This window comes from Esox lucius, chromosome 14, assembly GCF_011004845.1.
Source record: "Esox lucius isolate fEsoLuc1 chromosome 14, fEsoLuc1.pri, whole genome shotgun sequence".
Taxonomy (NCBI): domain Eukaryota; kingdom Metazoa; phylum Chordata; class Actinopteri; order Esociformes; family Esocidae; genus Esox; species Esox lucius.
This window is the reverse complement of record NC_047582.1, coordinates 22,359,577-22,381,607: the sequence shown is the minus strand read 5'-3', so window position 1 is coordinate 22,381,607 and position 22,031 is coordinate 22,359,577. Positions and strand designations below refer to the sequence as shown.

The following is a 22,031-nucleotide window of genomic DNA, read 5'->3' as shown; positions in this document are numbered from 1 at the left end:
CAATGTTTTGCCACGCTAGCTCACGTTCTTTTTCTGCTACTACTGTATTGCTTTATTTATTGAATATATACTCATTTTCTGCATACGCACAGTCCTTTATATTTCCACTAGGGAGAAGTAGGAGGTTCTCAAGCCGTTCCGTCAACACATGTAGCCGTGTCTTGTCAACGTTAACTCAAACCAGGATGGAACATAGACTGTAAAAATAAGGGGATGGAACAATCTTACATTGTGCACGCGCACGCAATACAGATAAAGCGTTCGTCGAAAAGAAGATATTATTTCGCAAAAAGCAGCGATAACAGGAGCGGTGGTCTGCTCAACATTGGAACAACCCTGCTGCTGGAACTTTATGACGATTTTAAAGGTGTCATCACCACGAAGGGCAATACTGTCGCAATTAACAAGGCGAGGGTGATGGCTTGGCAAAAAATGCTGACAGATTAAATGCGTAAATTATAGCCTAGGCCTACTTATTGTTTAATTTTTTATCTTTAATAAATGAACGTACAGATCACTAGATAAGACTGGCTAGATTATCATCAGGCTAGATAATATCAGATGTATGATCAGTCAACATGTTGTTGTAGGTTAACTTACGTGAACTGATTACAAGGCGTTTAGTGTTTATTAGCCTAATTCGGTGAGGCATGAAGCCTTTCTGACCTAGTAACACTTGGCCTATATTCATTCTCGGCGGTTACATCTCAACAGGTGCCAACTCAATAGCCAAAAAACAACTTCGATATTAGATATCAAGCAACTTCCATCGCAGATCATCTGACAGCATAGAGGGGGACCAATGATGTGAACCAATTTGTTTGGAAGGGATTTAATTGAAAATTGCAGCATGACTAAGAAAAGTTGATGCGATGGTGTCTTTCAAAATGTACATTCCAGTCAGAATTATTTCAACTTTGCTCACATTTCAGAATAATATTTTTAACTTCAGGTCTGACATTGCATGAGATTTCAAATATGGTTTTGCATAGTTCTTCTGCAACTGCATGTTAATGCTATGACATACTTGGTTAGGAAATGAAATACTGTACCAGATTGTTTTTATCATTGATCAGTGCTGAAAAGGTAAAGGGAAACCTTATCTCTGTAGAGTACAGTTACTTCTTTGTGTAAGGCTGATGTGGAGGGTTAGAAAATGGCCTCTATTAAAAGGTAATCCTAATATCAGACACCCCCCTTATTTTTTGAACATTGTGTACTATTTTAACAATTGTCTTACCAGTTACAAAACTGTAGTTACTCGACCTGACCAATAGGTGCTGCTGTGGAGTTGCATTAGGGAGGCAACGGTCCTGAATTCGCGCAGAAATAAATATGTGCTCAGACCATTGTGACTATCTCCTAACACGTGAAGGTTTAACTGTTATTTCACTGTTCTTGGACCCACTTCAAAACTGTATCTAACCTTGTTGGCCGCTAAACCAGGTAGATGACTGATGTGAATCTGTGACTTGGAGATGTCTTGAATTAGACATAAATACGAACAATGCATTGTCAGCGCAGGACTTTGACCAACTTAATCTTTGGTAAGTACTCTTTTCATACTGTCAGATAGGGCTTCAACTTTACTCAGTAAGATTTCCACTTTATTGTTTATCTGTTCTATCTTCTATTCCGTTTAATTAAATGCCTATCTCAATGCTATTCATTTTCTCATTCCACCGAGTTGGGTAAATCTATATTTAGTTTTATAGCACAACACATTGCTGGAAGGAAGTACAAAATACTTGTACCGTTCTTGACATCTGAATTGGGTAGCTACTAATTGTTCTGGGAGGCTGTAACGGGCTTTAATGTATAGTGTTTTATTTTGCTTTGATTAAAAATTGATGTTTACTGAGTTTAATGTGATAAGTAAATACATACGGTAAATGTACCAATTAACTGAAATGTAAATTGTTGTCAGGCACTGTGCACAGGTAGGGCTCAATCTGAGCATTACAAATTCCATTCTTGCCCCTGCAGTCATAGTGCAATTTTTGGTGCATTCACTACCTGCGTAAATCGCTTCGTTGGGCACTGGTCTGTCAAATGTTCGTTCCCCGATGCCTTTTGCTTACCCGGTCTTGTCTAAATTTGGACAAATACTAATTCCATTTGGTTTGTCATGTATGGTCAATTGTTATTTATTATGAATAAAATGATTGGACGTTTCAAATTGTATAATTTTTTACTTTAAAAGCTTTGGTTAAAGAGGTAAATGGAATGTCCTCAGTGCTGTTCATTCAACTTCGATCTAAAAAATAACTAATAAAAGCATATATTTCATTATTATTTCATTTTTCCAGTCAAGATATATTCAATCAAATGTTGTTTTTATCAAAATGTTACGAATTTGTAACTAAAACATAAGGTTATATGTGTGTCCCCAGCAGTTACTCTCCACCCGGTTGAGTTGCATTACAGTCCCTTTAAGAAAGAAAAACATTTCTTAATGATATCACTCTCATGAGGTGACATCACATCAATGGAGGGAAATGTAGTAAGCTGTGTAATTTTCTACTGAACTTACTATCTGATTTTTATGTTTTATTTTATTTGTTTGATTTGTTTGAACATTACGTGTCCATCCTATTAGGCCTAAATATAAAGGAGATCAATCAAACTGACTCATTTAAAAAAGTGTTTGTGAAAATGTTTAAATTCCTCATCAAGTATTCAAGATCATGCTAGTCAGTATGCAATCACAGGAAGGCTAAAAGCTAACTTTAGCTCAAAATGTCCACCCTGTTAGCCTTATTCAACTAACAGGGTGGACAGCAACCTGACAGTGTGGACATGTACAGTATTCTTGACCAGGGGAGGGTTTGGAGCAATGCACACCTTTTTATTTTAATTTTTTTTTAATTTCAAAATGTATTATTTTTAATATTGTAGGATGTATTGAAATCACAAAGTTCTGTTTAATTGTGAAACTTCAAAAATTTTAAATATGAAGCTTTTCAGCTTCAGCTTTTTTACAGATTCTGTGAGGTTTGCTTCCAATATTTGCATGCAATTTGTCTAATCCCTTCTTCTCTCCACCTATGCAATATTTGCTGTGCCATTGGCTGCAACACAACGTCAAAGCATGATAGATCAACCCCCATGATTAATAGTGGTTCTTTAGGCATGGTGTTCTTTTCATGAAATGGTGTTCCTTTTTTTTTTTTTCAAACATAACTGCTGATTTTGGCCAAAGTGTTCTATTTTAATTTCATCAGTCCACAGCACTGGTTTCCAACCTGAATCAGGTTTGTGTAGATGTTTCGTTACATGCTTCTGGCATTGGATTGCATAATGAGGATGCGGTAAGGTTTTCTTCTACTGACACTTCAACGAAGGTCTTGTTGGTGCAAGCATCGCTGCACAATGAAACGGTGCACCACCTCTGCTGAGTTTACTAAATCTTCGTGCAGGTTTTCAAATGGGAGTTTCGATTTTCCTTTCTGACCAGCATATAAGCGGTTCTCTCTGAGAGTTTTGTTGTACGTCCAGATTACATCTTGACCTCCAAAGTTCCGCTAAATTGCCATCTCTTAATTACATTTCACACTGAGGAAACTGCAAGCTGACAATGCTTTGCTTTCTTCTTGTAGTCTTCTCCTACATTGTGGCCAAAATAACTGTTTAGAGCTGTGTAAGCTCTGGCACTGAACCCATGGTTGCTGAGTGTTCGCACAAGGTTTGAAGAGTCTGAGTATTTGTACAGCTTTGAAATTGGAACCAGCAAATGTCCTAATGACAGTTGTTGACATGCCTCTGGCCTAACAGCCTTATTAAGGTCTGAGAACATGTAAAAAGAATCTAAGACTTCGGATCCTTTAGGGTCCCCAAACCTTTCCACATGGCAAAATTATGTTTATATATATTAAAAATGTTTGTTCAATTAATGACATGAATAGTGACTATGCAATAATGTTTGCTGAAAATATTGTTTTTTTCCATGTCCTAGAGACTCTGTGGTTACATTGTTTAAATTATAAAATCACCAAAATATACTATTTGTCAAGGGGTCCCCAAACTTTTGCATACAACTGAAATCATTTTTATTGTTGTGGCGTACTGGAAATTACAAATAATTTATGAATATATGTTTTGACTTATTGTTGTCTCTTATTGTTTAGGTGTTCTCTTCGTAAATGTTATCAAACTTTCATCCCCTCTACAAGTTTCTTCAGGTATGTTTGACCAATTTTTTCAAAGACAAAATCTGTTGAAAGCAAAACATAATTGCAATGGCATGAATTTTTCAAATATTTTCAACCAAGAAGTGTTTGGTAATAGAAGACCATCTTAAATTGTAATGTGAAGTCCTTTTTTATCACAAAAAAACCCCTTGCACTTTAGTATACATTTTTTTTATACTACACCCTGATTATTTATTTGTGGCATTCAGAGTCACCCAAACAGGTGAGGATAATATTGTTCTTCTATGCATTATCTGGTGGCTAGAGAAACACTAATATTCATACATTAGTGCTGTAATAATAGCACTGTATATAGATTTTTTTTTCTTCAACTTACAGGACCATATTACACAAAATAATAAACAGCATATTATATGAGATTTGTTTTACAGTGTCTTTATGGTGGACTTGACATTTTTGATGCATTGACAGTTCTGTACATTTCAGTGGTCTGTAACTGCAGCAGCATTACTTCATGTTATGGACATTGTGTCACATCCCAAGGTAATGAAAGAACTAATTCAACTACTTAAAGCAATAGTTCGACGTAGAATCAAATTGGGTTGAAATATCCAAGTGCTCTTTCAGTTTGTGGCTGGGACAATGTATTTGGATAAAGTTAATGATGCTAATTCCTGTCTGGGGGAGAGGTGATGGCTTGTTGTGAAAAATGACTCCATGGGCCTCAGTGTAAACAAATATTCACCCAAATATGAATCTGTGTCAAACTATCCTTTTAATTTTGTTTACTGTTGACAGATTAACTAGGTTTCAGAGGCAAGACACTGTGTCACTGTTTGGGTAATTAGTGCCAGGAGTGGAAAGGGAAGTGGTTTCAACTCTGCTCAGCAGTCATCAATTTAGTGTGAGTACTAAAGCCTTCTCAGGTCTTTCAGTGATTGCTGTAAGCAGGGTTCTTATCAAGCGGCAGTATTGTTGCCCAAAAAGAAGACTGATGCCCAAACAAAATTGTTCTGCTATTAGTTGTTCTGTGTTATCTGAGGAAAGAAAGAGAGGAAGGTTCAACACTACTTTGGAACTTCAGAATCATACTTTGGCTGCAGCTCGTCTAATCTTCTTTCCCCTGACAAGACAACCAATATGGGATTCCTTGAAGTGCTTGGAATTCTAAGATCTACTTCAAATAAGGCCAAGTTCATCTCAGCCTATTCTGTCTTTTATGTCTTTGACTTTTTGACATTGACAGTCATGGATTACCTAAGAAAATAACTACTATTACAGCTTTGTCTGACTATGTGTTTACCTAAATCCAAAAACATGGTTGTCATCTATCTTCCATCGGGTGCCATTTCCTCAACAAGCTTGAAACGTTGCTAAACACATTTCTGAAATATGGCTCACCACTCACATTACTGGCCAATTTCAAAATCTCCACTTCTCCTTTAAATTTTATTTATTTCCACCTTTTTATTTCCGCTTCATTTTCACATTAGACCTCATGCTTTCCCACCAGAGAAATACTGCAGTGAATGTGACTGTATGAGGAAGTTTTTATATTGGCAGTGTGGCCAGAAGGGGAGTTTCCCCCTACAGTTGAGGCTTGGTTGTGCCAATTTACAGATAGGGCTGTATAGGGAAAATGCAGGTTTCACTGTTTTCTGTCAGTGATCTGGCAACCATGCAAACAGGATCTGACCAATCCTGACATTACGGAAATTATTAACAAGTGGATCCTAGTTTCCTTTTACACCCAATCATGTCAAAATATTTCAGTGAAATATTATAATCCCTAAACTATATCCAATCTGCGTAACATCTCTTCATGTTTCAAATGACTTCTAGTAGAATTTTTTTCAATAGTGTTCATGAGACAGACAGATGACTGATGAAAAGATGATTTGAGAAGGTTATGTAGGTTACTGTCCCAAACTGAATCATATATGGATTATACTGTGTAAAAATATACAATTAACATATTTAAGTCACTAACAATATAAATATAGGAACGTGATGACACTGGATCAGTGCAAGCAGGATAATGTAGCCAAATACAGCTGAAGGAATATCATGTCCAGATTCCCTCCACCTGTACTGTCTTTATGGTACATCCCACCAGTTGTCACTTATCTCCCTATTATCCCTTGTGTATTTAATCTGTGCCCTTCCCTGGTTCCTGTGCCAGTTCGTCTTGTGTCTTATGGCAAAGGTCCTCACATTGGTCTTGCTTTTCCTGTGCTCTTCGTGTTTATCTCTAGATCCCCTTTGTTCGGGGCTCCCGCCTATTGCTTGCCTGTCCTTCAAGCCTTTTTTCTCTTAAGTCTGTGTGTGGGTCTAACTCTTGAGTCCTTATAGGAAGTGGAGAGTGGGGGATAAATGATGTGGCGTCAAGGCAAGTATGGAGAAAAAACAGCACATCCGTAATATATACAGATGCATCTCAAAAATTCTAATACTGTGGAAAGGTTTTTTTTTTTATTCTGAGCTCTTCTCTGGTCGACATTTCTGTATTTATTCTAATAGTTTCAGATACTGGCTTTTTGATTTCCATGAGCTGTAGGCCATAATCATCAAGATTGACAATTAACAACAACAAAGTCTAACAGTGGAAATAATATTGACTGGGATTCATGTGTGATTTCATATTTTCTTGTGATTCCTCAAGTTTTAAATAAACATAGATTTGATGCTCAATGGCAAAATGTTTTCGGGTGGCTCAGACATAATGTAGAGGGAATGATATGATCTGCATGCTACAAGCATTGTGGAGACAATGTGTTTGGGGGCTTAAACAGTCAAGCAGAAACTATAGGCTGGATGCACTTAAATCCAATAAAATGTCTATAAATCCTGGACAGACAGGAGAACCAAAAAAAACACATGAACGTGAAAACCTACAGTGGGGAGAACAAGTATTTGATACACTGCAGATTTTGCAAGTTTTTCCTACTTACAAAGCATGTAGAGGTCTGTAATTTTTATCATAGGTACACTTCAACTGTGAGAGACAAAAATCCAGAAAACACATTGTATGATTTTTAAATAATTAATTTGCATTTTATTGCATGACATAAGTATTTGATCACCTACCAACCAGTAAGAATTCCGGCTCTCACAGACCTGTTAGTTTTTCTTAAAGAAGCCCTCCTGTTCTCCACTCATAACCTGTATTAACTGCACCTGTTTGAACTTGTTACCTGTATAAAAGACACCTGTCCACACACTCAATCAAACAGACTCCAACCTCTCCACAATGACCAAGACCAGAGAGCTGTGTAAGGACATCTAGAATAAAATTGTAGACCTGCACAAGGCTGGGATGGGCTACAGGACAATAAGCAAGCAACTTGGTGAGAAGGCAACAACTGTTTGCGCAATTATTAGAAAATGAAGTTCAAGATGACGGTCAATCTCCCTCGGTCTGGGGCTCCATGCAAGATCTCACCTCGTGGGGCATCAAAGCCCTTTTTACAAAAGCAGTTGTCACAAAGTGCTTTTACAGAAACACCCGGCCTTAAACCCCAAGGAGCAAACAACAGTAGTGTTGAATTTCAGTGGCAAGGAAAAAATCCCTAAGAAGGCTAAATTTTAGGAAGAAACCTAGAGAGGTCCCAGGCTCAGAGGGGTGACCAGTCCTCTTCTGGCTGTGTCGGGTGAGATATTAAGAGTCCAATTGGAATAATTAATAAATGCATGTGGGCTAAATCCAGAGTCTATTTAAATTTAGACTAGGTCAGAAGTATGACCAGATGGACACGGACAGGAACGGGCCCCCCCAAACCAGGTACTCCGCAGGTGTGGACCAGGACCTCATGTCCTCCTAAAGTTTAAAACGGGAGGAGACTGGGAATATTCAGAAGATGCATTCCTCATATCAACAACGATTTATAGTGGAGAAGGAGAACTTAGTGGGGAAGGACAGTATCAAGCCTTCTGGTCACCTTTACGCCCCCGGGCCAGGCTACACCTAATCATAAACCGTGCTGTAGAGATGAGTTTTTAGTGGACACTTGAAAGTTTGCACTGAGTTTGCATTTCTAACCTTAATTGGCAGATCATTCCACAGTAGTGGAGCTCTATGAGAAAAGGCCCTGCCTCTGGCTGTTTGTTTAGAAATTCTAGATACAATTAAAAGGCCTGCATCTTGCGATTGTAGGTTACGTGTATGTCTAAAGTTTGCCAATGACCATCTGGATGATCCAGAGGAGGAATGGGAGAAGGTCATGTGGTCTGATGAGACAAAAATAGAGCTTTTTGGTTTAAACTTGCTGTGTTTGGAGGAAGAAGAAGGATGAGTACAACCCCAAGAACACCATCCCAAACGTGAAGTATGGAGGTGGAAACATCATTCTTTGGGGATGCTTTTCTGCAAAGGGGACAGGATGATTGCAATGTATTGAGGGGAGGATGGATGGGGCCATGTATCGCGAGATAAGAGCATTGAAGATGGGTCGTGGCTGGGTCTTCCAGCATGACAACGACCCGAAACACACAGCCAGGGCAACTAAGCATCTCAAGGTCCTGGAGTGGCCTAGCCAGTCTCCAGACCTGAACCCAATAGAAAATCTTTGGAGGGAGCAGAAAGTCTGTATTACCCAGCGACAGCACCGAAACCTGAAGGATCTGGAGAAGGTCTGTATGTAGGAGTGGGCCAAAGTCACCGCTGCAGTGTGTGCAAACCTTGTCAAGAACTACAGGAAACATATGATCTCTGCAATTGCAAACAAAGGATTCTGTACCAAATATTAAGTTCTGGTTTTCTGATGTATCAAATACTTATGTCATGCAATAAAATGCAAATTAATTACTTAATCATACAATGTGATTTTCTGGATTTTTGTCACTCACAGTTAAAGAGTACCTATGATAGAAATTAGACTTCTACATGCTTTGTAAGTGGGAAAACCTGCAAAATCGACAGTGTATCCTTATGTAATGGACATTGTATGTAAAAATAAAATAAAAATGAAATATGTAACATGCTTATATGTAAAGAATGAATCTATAGCTTGTCTTTTGGTTGCTATTAGGGAGGACATTGTAGTGTGCATTAGCTGTGGACATGGACAACATGGATGATTTAACAATTTAACAATATAATAATTAGTAGACAAGTGTGTAGCCAGATAATATATAAAGTATATCACAGACGGGCATCTGGTGGAGCGCAGTGGTAGCAGGGGTTGGGGTACCATCTTTGCTTAATTTTACTCCAGGAAAAACCCTGCCAGTCAGGCAACATGGCAGCTCACTCATCCGAGAACACTGTCTAGTGTGTAACAAAGGTTCTATGCTGTCTTTCTACTCCCTAATCTTCTCATCTTCCTGAATCTATTCGCTGCCATCAATACTTGTGATCCATCAGATCCTCCTCTACACCCTTTCAGGGCTGGGTGTCTTAGGCTCTGCACACTCTTGGATTGCATCCTGCGTGGAAGGGCATGGAGAGGATCTGTGTCTGCCTCACTTTCAGTTTTGGCGTTCTTAGCCCTCTCCTCGTCTTCTCTAGGTCTCCCTATACAGCACAAGTCACTAGGCACTAAAATGTCCTTCGATTGATTCTCATGTCCTATTCACTATTAACCCCTAATCGTTCCAGTCAAAGCTTGCATCTTCTACAAGACAGTGATGTTTGCTTACTGAGCAGCAAGGGGAATTGCTCCTCCCGCGCCAATCCTGTTCAGCTGGTCTTTTCTGTCATAGCACCGAAATGGTGGACAAGTTAGGACAGCAGTGTCCCCGTCCTTTTTTGTAGCTTTATATCTATCTTTAAATAAAAACGTAAACTTCCAAGATGAGTTGGTTAAAACATGAAGTATAATACATTTTCTCCTTTGAACCTTTCCTTTCAGAAATAGGTGAATTAGATTGCTTTGGTAAACGTATAAACCCAAGAATCAAATGGAAATGTGTTTGGACAAATGGAAAACTCACTGTCAACAAAATGTACAGATACACACTGGTTATAGAACAGTAAGTTGTATTCTTTCATTTGTTTAAAGGGTGCATGACAGGATAGCAAAGTGATTATTATTTATTTAAATAATAATAATGAACAACTAAATCTCATTACATTTGAACTTTCCACAGAAAAAAATACTGCCAAATATATCCAAACATATCAGGAACATCGATGGACCTTCGAATCGTAAACGAACGTTACAACATCACAGCTCGTTTGTTTGACGAGAGTTATCCGCACAGCTGCAAAGAGACTGTTTTCAGAGGTTTTCCTCCAGAATTGGGTACATCTACCAACTGCATCCTTTCCTTAATTATTATGGGTTAGATGGGTATCTTATGGGGTTACCTCAGTATCTGTTGTGAGCAGACCTATTTCTGTAATGATACTTTACAAATCTAACAATGATGATGCATCACATAGCTTATGTTTACTTAAAATTGCAGTTCGATGTGGCCCCCCATTAAGTGTAGACTTTAAACGCCATTCAAGACAGCTGGACATCTTGCCATCCTGGGGAATGGAGAAGAGGTATATCCAGTCTTACACAGTGAGATACAAAGAACTGAAGGGACCGTCGTGGGCAGAGGTACTGTAGGATTGTAATGGAATCTGTAACATACTACTGTGTCTGCAGCTCATATTGACATAGATCATAGTCTTGAACAAATGTGTCAGTTACCCACCAAACTGGGAATGTCTAGCATTTTCAAATGCAGGAATAGGTTTCCTAAGGTCATAGGTTTCCCTCAGCAAGTTAAAGCAAGCAATGGCTCCTGATTTTGTAAATCCCCTACATGGTCCCCTAAAGTTTCTGTATTACTCAAAGGTATTATCAAGATTAGAAGGGTTTTTGCAGAAAGACCATTGGTTTAAGTTCAACATGACATTTAATTTGCTTCCAATTACGGACTGTGCTATGTACAGTAAAATGGGATTATGATTATGAAAAGATTTATCCAGCGGGGATATTGGGAGGGGTGAATTGTGCTTTGACAAGTTGTCTGGAATCGTGAAACTTTGGTTCCCTTTCTGTCCGTCAGTTCAGTGCCATACACACCTGAACAATTGCAATGCTTTCACGCCGTTTAAGTCCAGTGAGAACCTGAGCCCTGCTTTCCAATATAATCACAGCATAGTCCTCATTCTATATTTTGTATTGCACTTTGGACACATTTTTCTAAAGCACTTGTAACATTGTTAGCACCAGCTTAACTGTTCACTTAGGGAACAGTTAAAAGCAGTCCAAGACAGAAAATACTATGCAGAATATTCTGTAACATCAGACAGGTATACTGTCCTAACCTCTCGTTTTTGTTCTCTATAGCCAACAGTGTATTCACAGGATATAAATAAATTAACTGTGAGAAATCTTAGCTCTTCGATGACATATGAGGTGCAGCTTCGGGTTCTGGAGAACCAAAGATGCACCCAGGTGCCCTGGAGCAAGAGTTTCCTTGTCCAACCAGGTGAGATGACTGTATTCCTCAAGCTAAAGTCTTCGATTTAGAAATCTGTTCAGTAATCCTACAAAAATATGCCACTGATCTACTGAGGTGCACCATCAAATAAGCGAAGTGTGTCAGTAATTTTTTTTCTTCTCTTTTTCAAGAACTTACAGATGAGCCTGTCATTAAGATGGTTAAAGATATTTCAAAAATGAAAGGGAAGAGATTGGTGACCATCAAATGGAAGGTAAATTAATAACCTGACAAAACATCTTAGGTCGTGGTATCCTGTGTTGAACATGGCCCCAAAATAGCTGAAAGTGCTTCTACAGTGGGTATAGAAAATAACCCCCCCCCCCTTTAAAATAATAAAATATTGTTGCTTTGGAGCCAGAAATGAAGACAGACACAGTTTTTGTTTCATTCAGCTGTATTTACTCAGTGCAACTTATAACATCCAAGTGAAAGAAATAACACCAATATGTCAGAAAATGTTTTAAAAACATAATCACTGAGTTGGAAAAAGGATCACCCTCTTGTGTTAGTATTTTGTTGAACCACCTTTTGCTTTAATTACAGCCTTTAGTCTGTTGGGATATGTCTCTACTAACTTTGCACATCTAGACGTTGCAATATTTGACCACTCTTCTTTGCAGAACTGCTCAAGTTCTGTTCAATTTGATTGTGACCGTTTGTGGACTGTTTTCAAGTCATTCCACAGATTTTCAATGGGGTTTAAGTCCGCGCTCTGACTATGCCATGCAAGGACATTCACCTTTTTCTCCTTCAACCACTGTGTGGTCAGTTTTGCTGTGTGCTTTGGGTCATTGCCATGCTGGAAGGTACATTTTCTTCCCATTTACAACTTTCTGGCAGAGAACAGCAGATTTTCCTCAAGAATTTGACAGTATTTTGCCCCATCCATTTTTCCTTCTATCCTGACAAGTGCTCCAGTCCCTGCTGCAGAGAAACAACCCCATAACATGATATTACCACCTCCATGCTTTACTGTAGGAATGGTGTTATTTGAATGGTGAGCTGTATTGGATTTTTACCAGACATATAGTTTGGTGTTGATGCCAAATAATAAAATTTTAGTCTCATCTGACCATAACACCTTTTTCCACGTGGCCTTAGAATCTTCAAGGTGCGTTTTGGCAAAGCTCAGTGGTGACTGCATGTAGCCTTTTTTGAGGAGTGGCTTTTTTCTTGCAACCCTTCCATACAAGCCACATTTGTGGAGAATTTGTGATATTGTTGTCACATGCACACAATGACCACTCTTTGTCATGAATTCCTGCAACTGCTTCAGAGTTGCTGTTGGCCTCTTGGTAGCCTCTCTGACCAGTTTTCCTCCTGGCTGTTTCATCCAGTTTGGAGCGACGTCCTGACCCAGGGAGGGTCTGTGTTGTACTAAATACCTTCCACTTCTTAATATACTTCACTGTGCTTCTAGGCACTGATAAAGCACTGATAAAGCCTTTAGCTGCACTACCAAGGACTGAAATGCTTTAGGAAAAGCTTGTTTCATGCTGAGCAAATCAAAATGACCACAGCTGATCACAGTTGAAAGTCAATTGGCTTTGTGTGCTATTGAGAAGGTGATTAACTACACCTGGTTTGGTTTACAAGTCATTTTTAGGAGTGGGGTGATTCTGTTTTTTTATTTGTAATTGGTTTTATATCTTTCACTTGGATGTTATGAGTAGTAAAACAATTTTTGTGTCCATTTTCATTTTAGGCTGCAAAGCAACAAAATGTGATTCTTTTAAAGGGGGGTGATTCTTTTCTATACCCACTGTATTGGTTTGGTGTATTAAATATGCATGTACTTTCCATATCGCCTTTGGTCAAAGTAAAAATAACAGTCTTTAGCACAATCACTCAACATCAGGGTTAACAGAAGTAGATTGCATCTTATGTATTCAAACTGGTTCTAAAATGTAAATACTAATTCAAATCTAATATGTAAGTTCCAAAAAATTTACACCTGGAAACCTTCTTGCAGTTAGGTACTGTAGCTTTGATACAGTGAACACTGAATGACTGCACATCTTGCACACTGTCCCCCATGTTAGGGTACTGTCTTCCATTTTAGGGTAATTATAGTATTTGGATGGTTGGCTTCACAACTGTTCCTTATTCAGCAGGTATGTTTGTATCAGTAGTGCATACACAAGAGGACTGTCAATGTCTAGTTTTAACATGGCTTTGAAATTTAGCATTTTGGATTTGGAATTATACAATGATGATGGCATTAAAGTATAGACTGACAGCTTTAATTTGAGGGTATTTTTATCCATATTGGATGAACCATTTTAAATGAACAGTATGTTGCTGCTGAATGATGTTTTTGTTGAAGTCCAAATGTCACTAAATTTTGACTAGTTACAACGGAATTGTTACTTGTAGAAATTGGAATACTAGTGAATGAATTGAATATGTATGAATACATTTTTACAAGTAACAATGAACATTTTATTATTAAAACTTAGCTACTACACTGATCAAAAAGATTAAGGGAACACACACATCACAGTATAACACCAAGGAAATGAAACTCCAGGGATACCAATCTGTCCAGTTAGGAAGCATAAGCGATGTGAATCAATGTCACCTGTTTTGGTGCAAATAAGTGACAACAGGTGCAGTGGTGCAGCTCCTCCAGGATGGCACATCCATATGTGCCGTCACAAGAAGGTTTGCTGTGTCTCCCAGTACAGTCTCAAGAGCATGGAGGAGATACCAGGAGACAGTCCATTACACAAGGCGAGCTGGACAGGGCTGTAGAAGGGCATCAACCCAGCAGCAGGACTGATATATGTTCCTTTGTAAGAGGAGGCACAGGAGGAGCACTGCCAGAGCCCTACAAAATGACCTCCAGCTACTGGTCTGTATTTTTCTGACCAGACTGTCAGAAACATCCTCCATGAGGGTGGCATGAGGGCCTGATGTCCTCTAGTGGGACCTGTGCTCACAGCCCAGCACTGGGCAGCTCGACTGGCATTTGCCAGAGAACACCAGAATTGGCAGTCAAGAAATGCTGTGGTGAACGTTATGATGCCTGCAACATTGTCCAGCATGACCGGTTTGGTGGTGAATCAGTGATGGTCCTTGGAGGCATATCCTTGGAGGTTCGCCCAGACCTCCACATGCTAGCCAACGGTACCCTGACTGCTGTTATGTACCGGGATGAAATCCTCAGACCCATCGTCAGACCTTATGCTGGTGCAGTGGGCCCTGTCCAGGAGTTCACTGATGCCTTGATTCATGTCGGGGAGGAGATCCCCCAGGACACCATTCGCCGTCTCATCAGGAGCATGGCCACATGTTGTCAGGATTGCATACAGGCACGTGGGGGCCATACACAATACTGAGTCACAATAAGTTGCCGTGATGGAATTCACAAGTGATTTCAATTGTTTACTTTGATTTTCAGTGGAAGTTTGAATCCAGCCCTCAATCAGTTGGTGATTTGGGTTTCCATTGACCGTTGTTACGTTTTCTTTTTCTCAATGAATTACATAATGTACAGTAAAGATTTCAATCTTAATCTTAATGTTTTTGAGCAGTATAGTAAATAAAGAATAAGTACAAGTTGCTTTTGTACAAAGCTTAAAACCATCCAACATGCTTTCACTGACCTCTGTGTACACCTGAATACAAAGAAAGTATGCTTTTTAATCACAACCTTTTGCAAAATACTTTCCACCCAAAACATCCATGCCCTGGATGGGACTAAGGGATGGGACTTGTCTTGGGTGGGACTAAGGGATGGGACTTGTCCTGGATGGGACTAAGAGATGGGACTTGTTCTGGGTGGGACTAAGGGATGGGACTTGTTCTGGGTGGGACTAAGGGATGGGACTTGTCCTGGATGGGACTAAGAGATGGGACTTGTCCTGGATGGGACATTTCCTAGATGGAACTAAGGGATCGGACTTGCCCTGGGTGGGACTAAGAGATGGGACTTGTTCTGGGTGGAACTAAGGGATCGGACTTGCCCTGGGGGGGACTAAGGGATGGGACTTGCCCTGGGGGGACTAAGGGATGGGACTTGCCCTGGGGGGGACTAAGGGATGGGACTTGCCCTGGGTGGGACTAAGGGATGGGACTTGCCCTGGGTGGGACTAAGGGATGGGACTTGCCCTGGGTGGAACTAAGGGATCGGACTTGCCCTGGGTGGGACTAAGGGATGGGACTTGCCCCTTGGGGGACTAAGGGATGGGACTTGCCCTTTGGGGGACTAAGGGATGGGACTTGCCCTGGGTGGGACTAAGGGATAGGACTTGCCCTGGGTGGGACTAAGAGATGGGACTTGTTCTGGGTGGAACTAAGGGATCGGACTTGCCCTGGGTGGGACTAAGAGATGGGACTTGCCCAGGGTGGGACTAAGGGATCGGACTTGCCCTGGATGGGACTAAGTTGGAGTATGGCATCACCTTCAAATATCTTGGTATCTTGACAGCTCACTCTTATTCAATGTCCACATTAGCCACCTGCAATCTAAACATGTAGCTCCAAAACTGGTTTCTTGTTCCCCAATAAGTCATCCATAAAACATGCTACACAAGAGAATGGCTTCTTCCACTTGCTTCTAAGTGGCCTGGTGGCTCCCAACCTGTGTATCGTTTTTGTTATTATTATTATTCTTTTTTATATTTTGAACCATAACTTTAATACATCACACTCCATTCCCTCATCTCAAAACATGGAATTATATTTTTGGATTAGAATTATTTATTTCAAAAATCAAGTGTTTTGATAGAAAAGGAACATATAGTTGTGGAAATTGTTAACTTTGGCAGAAATTGTTAACTTTTGGCATTGATTTTGAAAATATGACTGATCATGCAAAAAAAAAAATATATATATATTTAAGGATAGTGATCATATGAAGCCATTCATTATCACATAGTTGTTTGGTTCCTTTTTATATCATAATGATAACAGAAATCAGCCAAATGGCCTTGATCAACTGTTTACATACCCTTGAATGTTTGGCCTTGATACAGACACACAAGGTGACACACACTGGTGAAAATGGCAATTACAGGTGAATTTCCCAGACCTGTGGCATTGCAGTTAGTCTTTATATAGTCAATGAGTTTGTTAGCTCTTACGTTGATGCACTGAGCAGGCTAGATACTGAGCCATGGGGAGCAGAAAAAAAGACCTGCGTAACAAGGTAATGGAACTTTATATAGATGGAAAAGAATATAAAAAGATATCTGAAGCCTTGCGAATGCCAGTCAGTATTGTTCAATCGTTTATTAAGAAGTGGAAAATTCACGGATCTCTTGATACCAAGCTAAGGTCAGGTAGACCAAGAACGATTTCAGGCAAAATTCCCAGAAGAATTGTTCGGGATACAAAGAAAAACCCACTGGAAATCTCAGGGGAAATACAGGCTGCTCTGGAAAAAGACAGTGTGGTTGTTTCAAGGAGCCCAATACAATGATAGTTGAGCAAAGATTGGCTGAATGGTCGAGTTGCCAGAAAGAAGCCTTTACTGCACCAATGACCCAAAAAAGCCCGGTTACGATATGCCTGACAACACCTTGAAATGCCACACAGCTTCTGGCACACTGTAATTTGGAGTGATGAATGTTTGGAGAGGGTTCAACAAGGCCTATAGTGAACAGAATACCATCCCCACTGTGAAGCATGGTGGTGGCTCACTGATGTTTTGGGGGTTTGTGAGCTCTAAAGGCATGGGGAATCTTGTGAAAATGTATGGAAAGATAATGCAGCATGTTATCAGAAAAACTGGCAGACAATTTGCATTCTTCTGCACAAAAGCTGCACATGGGACGCTCTTGGACTTTCCAGCATGACAATGACCCTAAGCACAAGGCCAAGTTGACCCTCCAGTGGTTTCAGCAGAAAAAGGTGAAGGTTCTGGAGTGGCCATCACAGTCTCCTGACCTTAATATCTTCGAGCCACTCTGGTCTGTCTGCAAGATGACCAAAGACCTTGCATGACCTGGAAGCATTTTGCCAAGACGATTGGGCAGCTTTACCACCTGCAAGAATTCGGGACCTCATAAACAACTATTACAAAAGACTGCACACTGTCATTGATTCTAAAGGGGGCAATACATGGTATTAAGAACTAAGGGTATGAACAAAAAAAAAGCACAATTTTGAACAGGGGCCAGTAAAATAAATTATTTGTAGCCATGTTTTGTTTTATGATTGTGCCATTCTGTTATGACATACAGTTGAATGTGAATCCCATAAGAAATAAAATGTTTTGCTTGCTCACTCATGTTTTCTTTACAAATGGTACATATATTACCAATTCTCCAAGGGGATGCAAACTTTTGAGCACAACTGTACTAGCTTTTCTCATTTGTTTCATTACTGATGTGTTGATACAGTCCTAAAACAAACTATTTAAAAGAGAGAAGGTACCACATATAATTGATTTTGCATCATTTAATACTGTCAGTGACAAATTCTGAATGGATCTCTGGTTCTCTGTGTTAATATTTCTATTGGATGTTCCATTTCAAGAAACCTCCCTCCACACGCTCATTGAACATGTGGCAAGTGTTGTGTGTGCCGATTCTTTCTACATCATTTACACCTTTTTACATTTATTCCTCTATACCAAAATCAAACCAAAGCAAACAATATGGTGTTTTATGGGTGTATATCTACTGGACTTTTAATCCTACCATTGCCAGTTTGCAGCCAGTGAAGTATCTGAAGGCTACAGGGTGACTGTGAAGAAGTCAGGAGGGGAGACCACTGAGACCTTTAACACAAGCCACCCCTTACTCACGCTGATCCTGTCTCACTCAGCCTACCAATTTGAGATAATTGCTATCAGCAAGGTTGGAACTTCGCCTGCTGCACAAAGGACTATACCTCCATTTTACGACAAAGGTAGAAAATAGCCATCTACTGTAATTCTTTAATATTGGGATCAAAGACTACATGTCAGGATAAATTTTTTCGAGTAGTAGTGTTATGAGGAACTTCAGTTAATGAATTCCTTTTTGATCCCTTGGGTAATAAGACGAAATCACTGTTGCAGTAAGATGACTGAAAATATCTCAGATGAAGGAGAAAGGACTGACATGTTGTTTGTTTTGTGTCTACAGGCTTAAACGGGAAGCTGAAGGTGACATTTAATGGCAATACGTCCTTTAATGTCTCATGGGTCGATGACCTAATCAAAAACTACTCCTGCTTCGCAGTGGAGTGGTGGGGGAATAAAGAGAAAGCTGCTCACAAATCATTTTATGAGGATGAGAAGATATATAAAGTCATACTATTGGATGGTAGGATACCTCTTTTCTGAGTTGTGTGCAAAATAACAAAATTCACATATTTAGATGCATCATATTATAAAAAATAGACCTACATAGACTAGACATTGTATATGTTTAAAGGCTTTAAGGTACCACTGAGTTTGTCTTGATGAACAGTGTTTTCCCATTCAAAACCACTTAATTTGCATGAAAAATAGAGCCATTGCAGCAGTATACAAGGTATACCTTCACCCTGCACACAAGGCTAGACAAAGATGTCTGCAACCTAAAATCCATCAACAACAGTGAGAGCACCTACGGGAGCATTCAAGCCTACTTCAAAGAAGGAAGTGAGTCTGAAATCAAAGTGATAGAAAGGCCAAACTTATTGTCGCATAGGGATTGTAATGAAGAACACAAGAACAGCAAAACTATCAACCAACATGTACTTGTATATCTTTAGTAACGCTAACTTCTAAAGTGTTATATACTGAAATTGTAATCAAGGTAATTACATGAAGTTGCTCGCTAAGATATAAGTCTCATTATCTTGCACTAGACTAGATTATTTCACATCTTGGCTAGGACTACTGACGAGGATTGAAATGTTAGCTATAGAGACTACTGCTCAGACTACTATCACCTGCATGTCTAAATTAGCCAACCAACACCCAATCATTATGTATGTATGCACTATGATCATATTCAATGCATGATACTTACAGTTCCCATCAGTGCTCCAGGGAACATCAGCAGCAATGTTACCCAGAGTTCCATGGTGCTAGAGTGGATAGCTGTCCCTGAGGAGGACACCAGAGGTTTTCTTCTTGGCTACATTCTCTACTACAGAGAGAATCCACAGGATGGGACAGAAACTGAGACAAGTAAGGCTCAATAATTGTTGTGTTGTTTTAATTCAATATTCACATATTGCCGAAGAGACTAGTTTTCATAGAATGTGAGTATATTTGGCAGTGTATGGTTGAGGAACTTCTTCAGGGGTCTGAATACTTTTGTGAGGCACTGCCATTCCCCAAATGACTAGTCCTAAATGGCTAAGGTTGTAATTGTTATAACAGTGGTAAGATAAGGTTACTTATTCTGATGCTTCACAAACACTGATGTTTGTTTTTCCTGCTGGAACAGACATTACTATAGATGCTGGTTCAATGAGCTACGAGTTGGTTGACCTGAAGAGCAGCACTGTGTACAAGGTCCAGTTGTCTGCCTTCACTGGTGCAGGAATGGGAGTGAGAAGCTCAGCTGCATACTTTGAAACCAAGCCAAAAGATTGGCTTTTTAATCCGTCATGTAAAGTTTGAAATTAAACTGAAATATCCTTCATTTGGAATACTATTTTGTAATGATTTACATTACCTGTCCTTTGTGCTTTCCCTCCCAGCATACTTTACTGCAAATGGTGTGATAGCAGGGGTTGTTGCTGGAGTACCTATACTCTTACTTTTGGTTCATCTTTCTTCTATGTTGTTTAAAAGGTATGATTGGCATAGTTTTAAGTTAAAGGTGCATTCATATGATAATGTTGTCCAGTTCTTAACTTGTGTCCAGTGAAATCAATTTATATGTCAATTAATCACAAAATGTATGTTCAGGGCAAAGAAACTACCTTGGCCAATTATCCCTAATCCTGATAACAGCAATGCCATCCAGAAATTAGATGGGGTCTGTGAGCTGGTAAGAAAGTGTATAATAATGGATCGTTTAATTATATGCCTTAGACCAAGCCCTGTTTCGGTTGGTTTTCTTACCCCTCCAGATAAATAGAATATGCTTGATTATCCTAGAAACTCCTGGACCCCAATAACAGCCAGACGTTAGAAGAAGAGGAGGGAGACTCTAAAAGTCTGTGCATCATTGATAGAAATGAAGAAATATCTTCCATTAGCAACATCTACAGCAACAATGACATGTGTCCACAGTTGAACACAGACCAAACGGGGGCCCAAGGGCCTTCTACATCCACCACAGACTCCCCCAAGCCAAGTTCAGTAGATCTTCAAACTGACACCGCCACTGCCTGTAAAGCAGCAGGTCCCACTTCCGACATGGATGCACGTACTAGCACAGACATGACACAGACCGCCATGGCTCCAAACAGCACGGTGGCCCACAAGTGCCCCCCCTTGGCCTTTCTGAGCGATTACACCACCATGGAACTCTTCCAACAGACCATGCCTCAGGGCATTTCTGCCACATGTTCATCATTGACTCAGGGTCCATCGAGCCAGTCAACAGACACAGACTCAACTCTGACTCCACTAGAGTTGCATTATATCTGCCCGTCCCTCAGTCAAACTGCCATCCAACCATCCCACGGCAGCGCCAGTGAAACTCAGAACGCAGAGGAATGTTACACAGTCCTTTGATTTTTACCAGTCATTCAAAGTAGTTGATGTAAAACTATTATAAACTGTATGTAAAGAACCATCTCACTACATCCTATTATAAACTGTATGTAAAGAAACATCTCACTGCATCCTATTATAAACTGTATGTAAAGAACCGTCTCACTGCATCCTATTATAAACTGTATGTAAAGAACCATCTCACTGCATCCTATTATAAACTGTATGTAAAGAACCATCTCACTGCATCCTATTATAAACTGTATGTAAAGAACCATCTCACTGCATCCTATTATAAACTGTATGTAAAGAACCATCTCACTGCGTCCGTATCACCATGTTAACCAGCCTTCACTATTCTGGATGTGACAATTGACCTAAGGAATTTAATCCTGTAAGTGAACGTATTGATGGCCTACCATACACCAGTCACAATGTACTGAGGGATTGTCTGAGGAGCAGAAATTGTGCAACTTTTTTTTTTTAACTTCTCTTTACGGTACACAATGGGAATGATGGTCTTATAGGTCCTCTCCAGTCGCATGGTCTTCTGAAACCTTTTTCTGGCAGAGCAATTACAAACCCATCCTTGGTTAAGACAAAATGTCTGACCATTGATTCTTGCCTATTAAAACAGAGAACAGTGCATTGCCTTCCCCAAAGTATATGCTGCACTCCTTAATCTCATTTTGATCAGGATTGTGTGTGGAAGCATTTCCTGAGGCTGGGTGAGGATTACTCACTCAAAGAAATTTGACCATGATGATCTTGGCAATTTCAATGGGATATCGTGACCAGATTGGACCTTTAAATGAAATCAAGATTGTGACCATGTTGTTTTAATT

The 22,031-nt window shown here is 39.7% G+C and overlaps 1 protein-coding gene across 8 annotated transcripts; it reads left to right on the top strand.

Moving 5' to 3' along the window:
• Window positions 1-301: 301 nt before the first annotated feature.
• On the top strand, window positions 302-21,504 carry LOC117595579 (interleukin-31 receptor subunit alpha). 8 transcript variants are annotated; one of them, XM_034297183.1, is made up of 16 exons: window positions 303-1,547; window positions 4,128-4,181; window positions 4,638-4,694; window positions 10,001-10,121; window positions 10,239-10,393; window positions 10,557-10,699; window positions 11,438-11,579; window positions 11,723-11,805; window positions 18,251-18,452; window positions 18,671-18,850; window positions 19,039-19,170; window positions 19,546-19,704; window positions 19,967-20,110; window positions 20,223-20,316; window positions 20,434-20,515; window positions 20,626-21,504. In XM_034297183.1, exons 1-16 carry the CDS (start codon window positions 1,508-1,510, stop codon window positions 21,205-21,207), a joined length of 2,370 nt encoding a protein of 789 aa, XP_034153074.1. In that variant the 5' UTR covers window positions 303-1,507; the 3' UTR covers window positions 21,208-21,504. The 8 variants fall into 8 exon arrangements, 7 of the variants coding, with proteins under 7 accessions (XP_034153079.1, XP_034153074.1, XP_034153073.1 ...); XM_034297182.1 differs by having other exon boundaries at window positions 19,967-20,131; XM_034297186.1 differs by lacking the exon at window positions 303-1,547 and adding an exon at window positions 4,950-5,055 and having other exon boundaries at window positions 2,969-4,181; window positions 19,967-20,131.
• The last annotated feature ends 527 nt before the right edge of the window (window positions 21,505-22,031 follow it).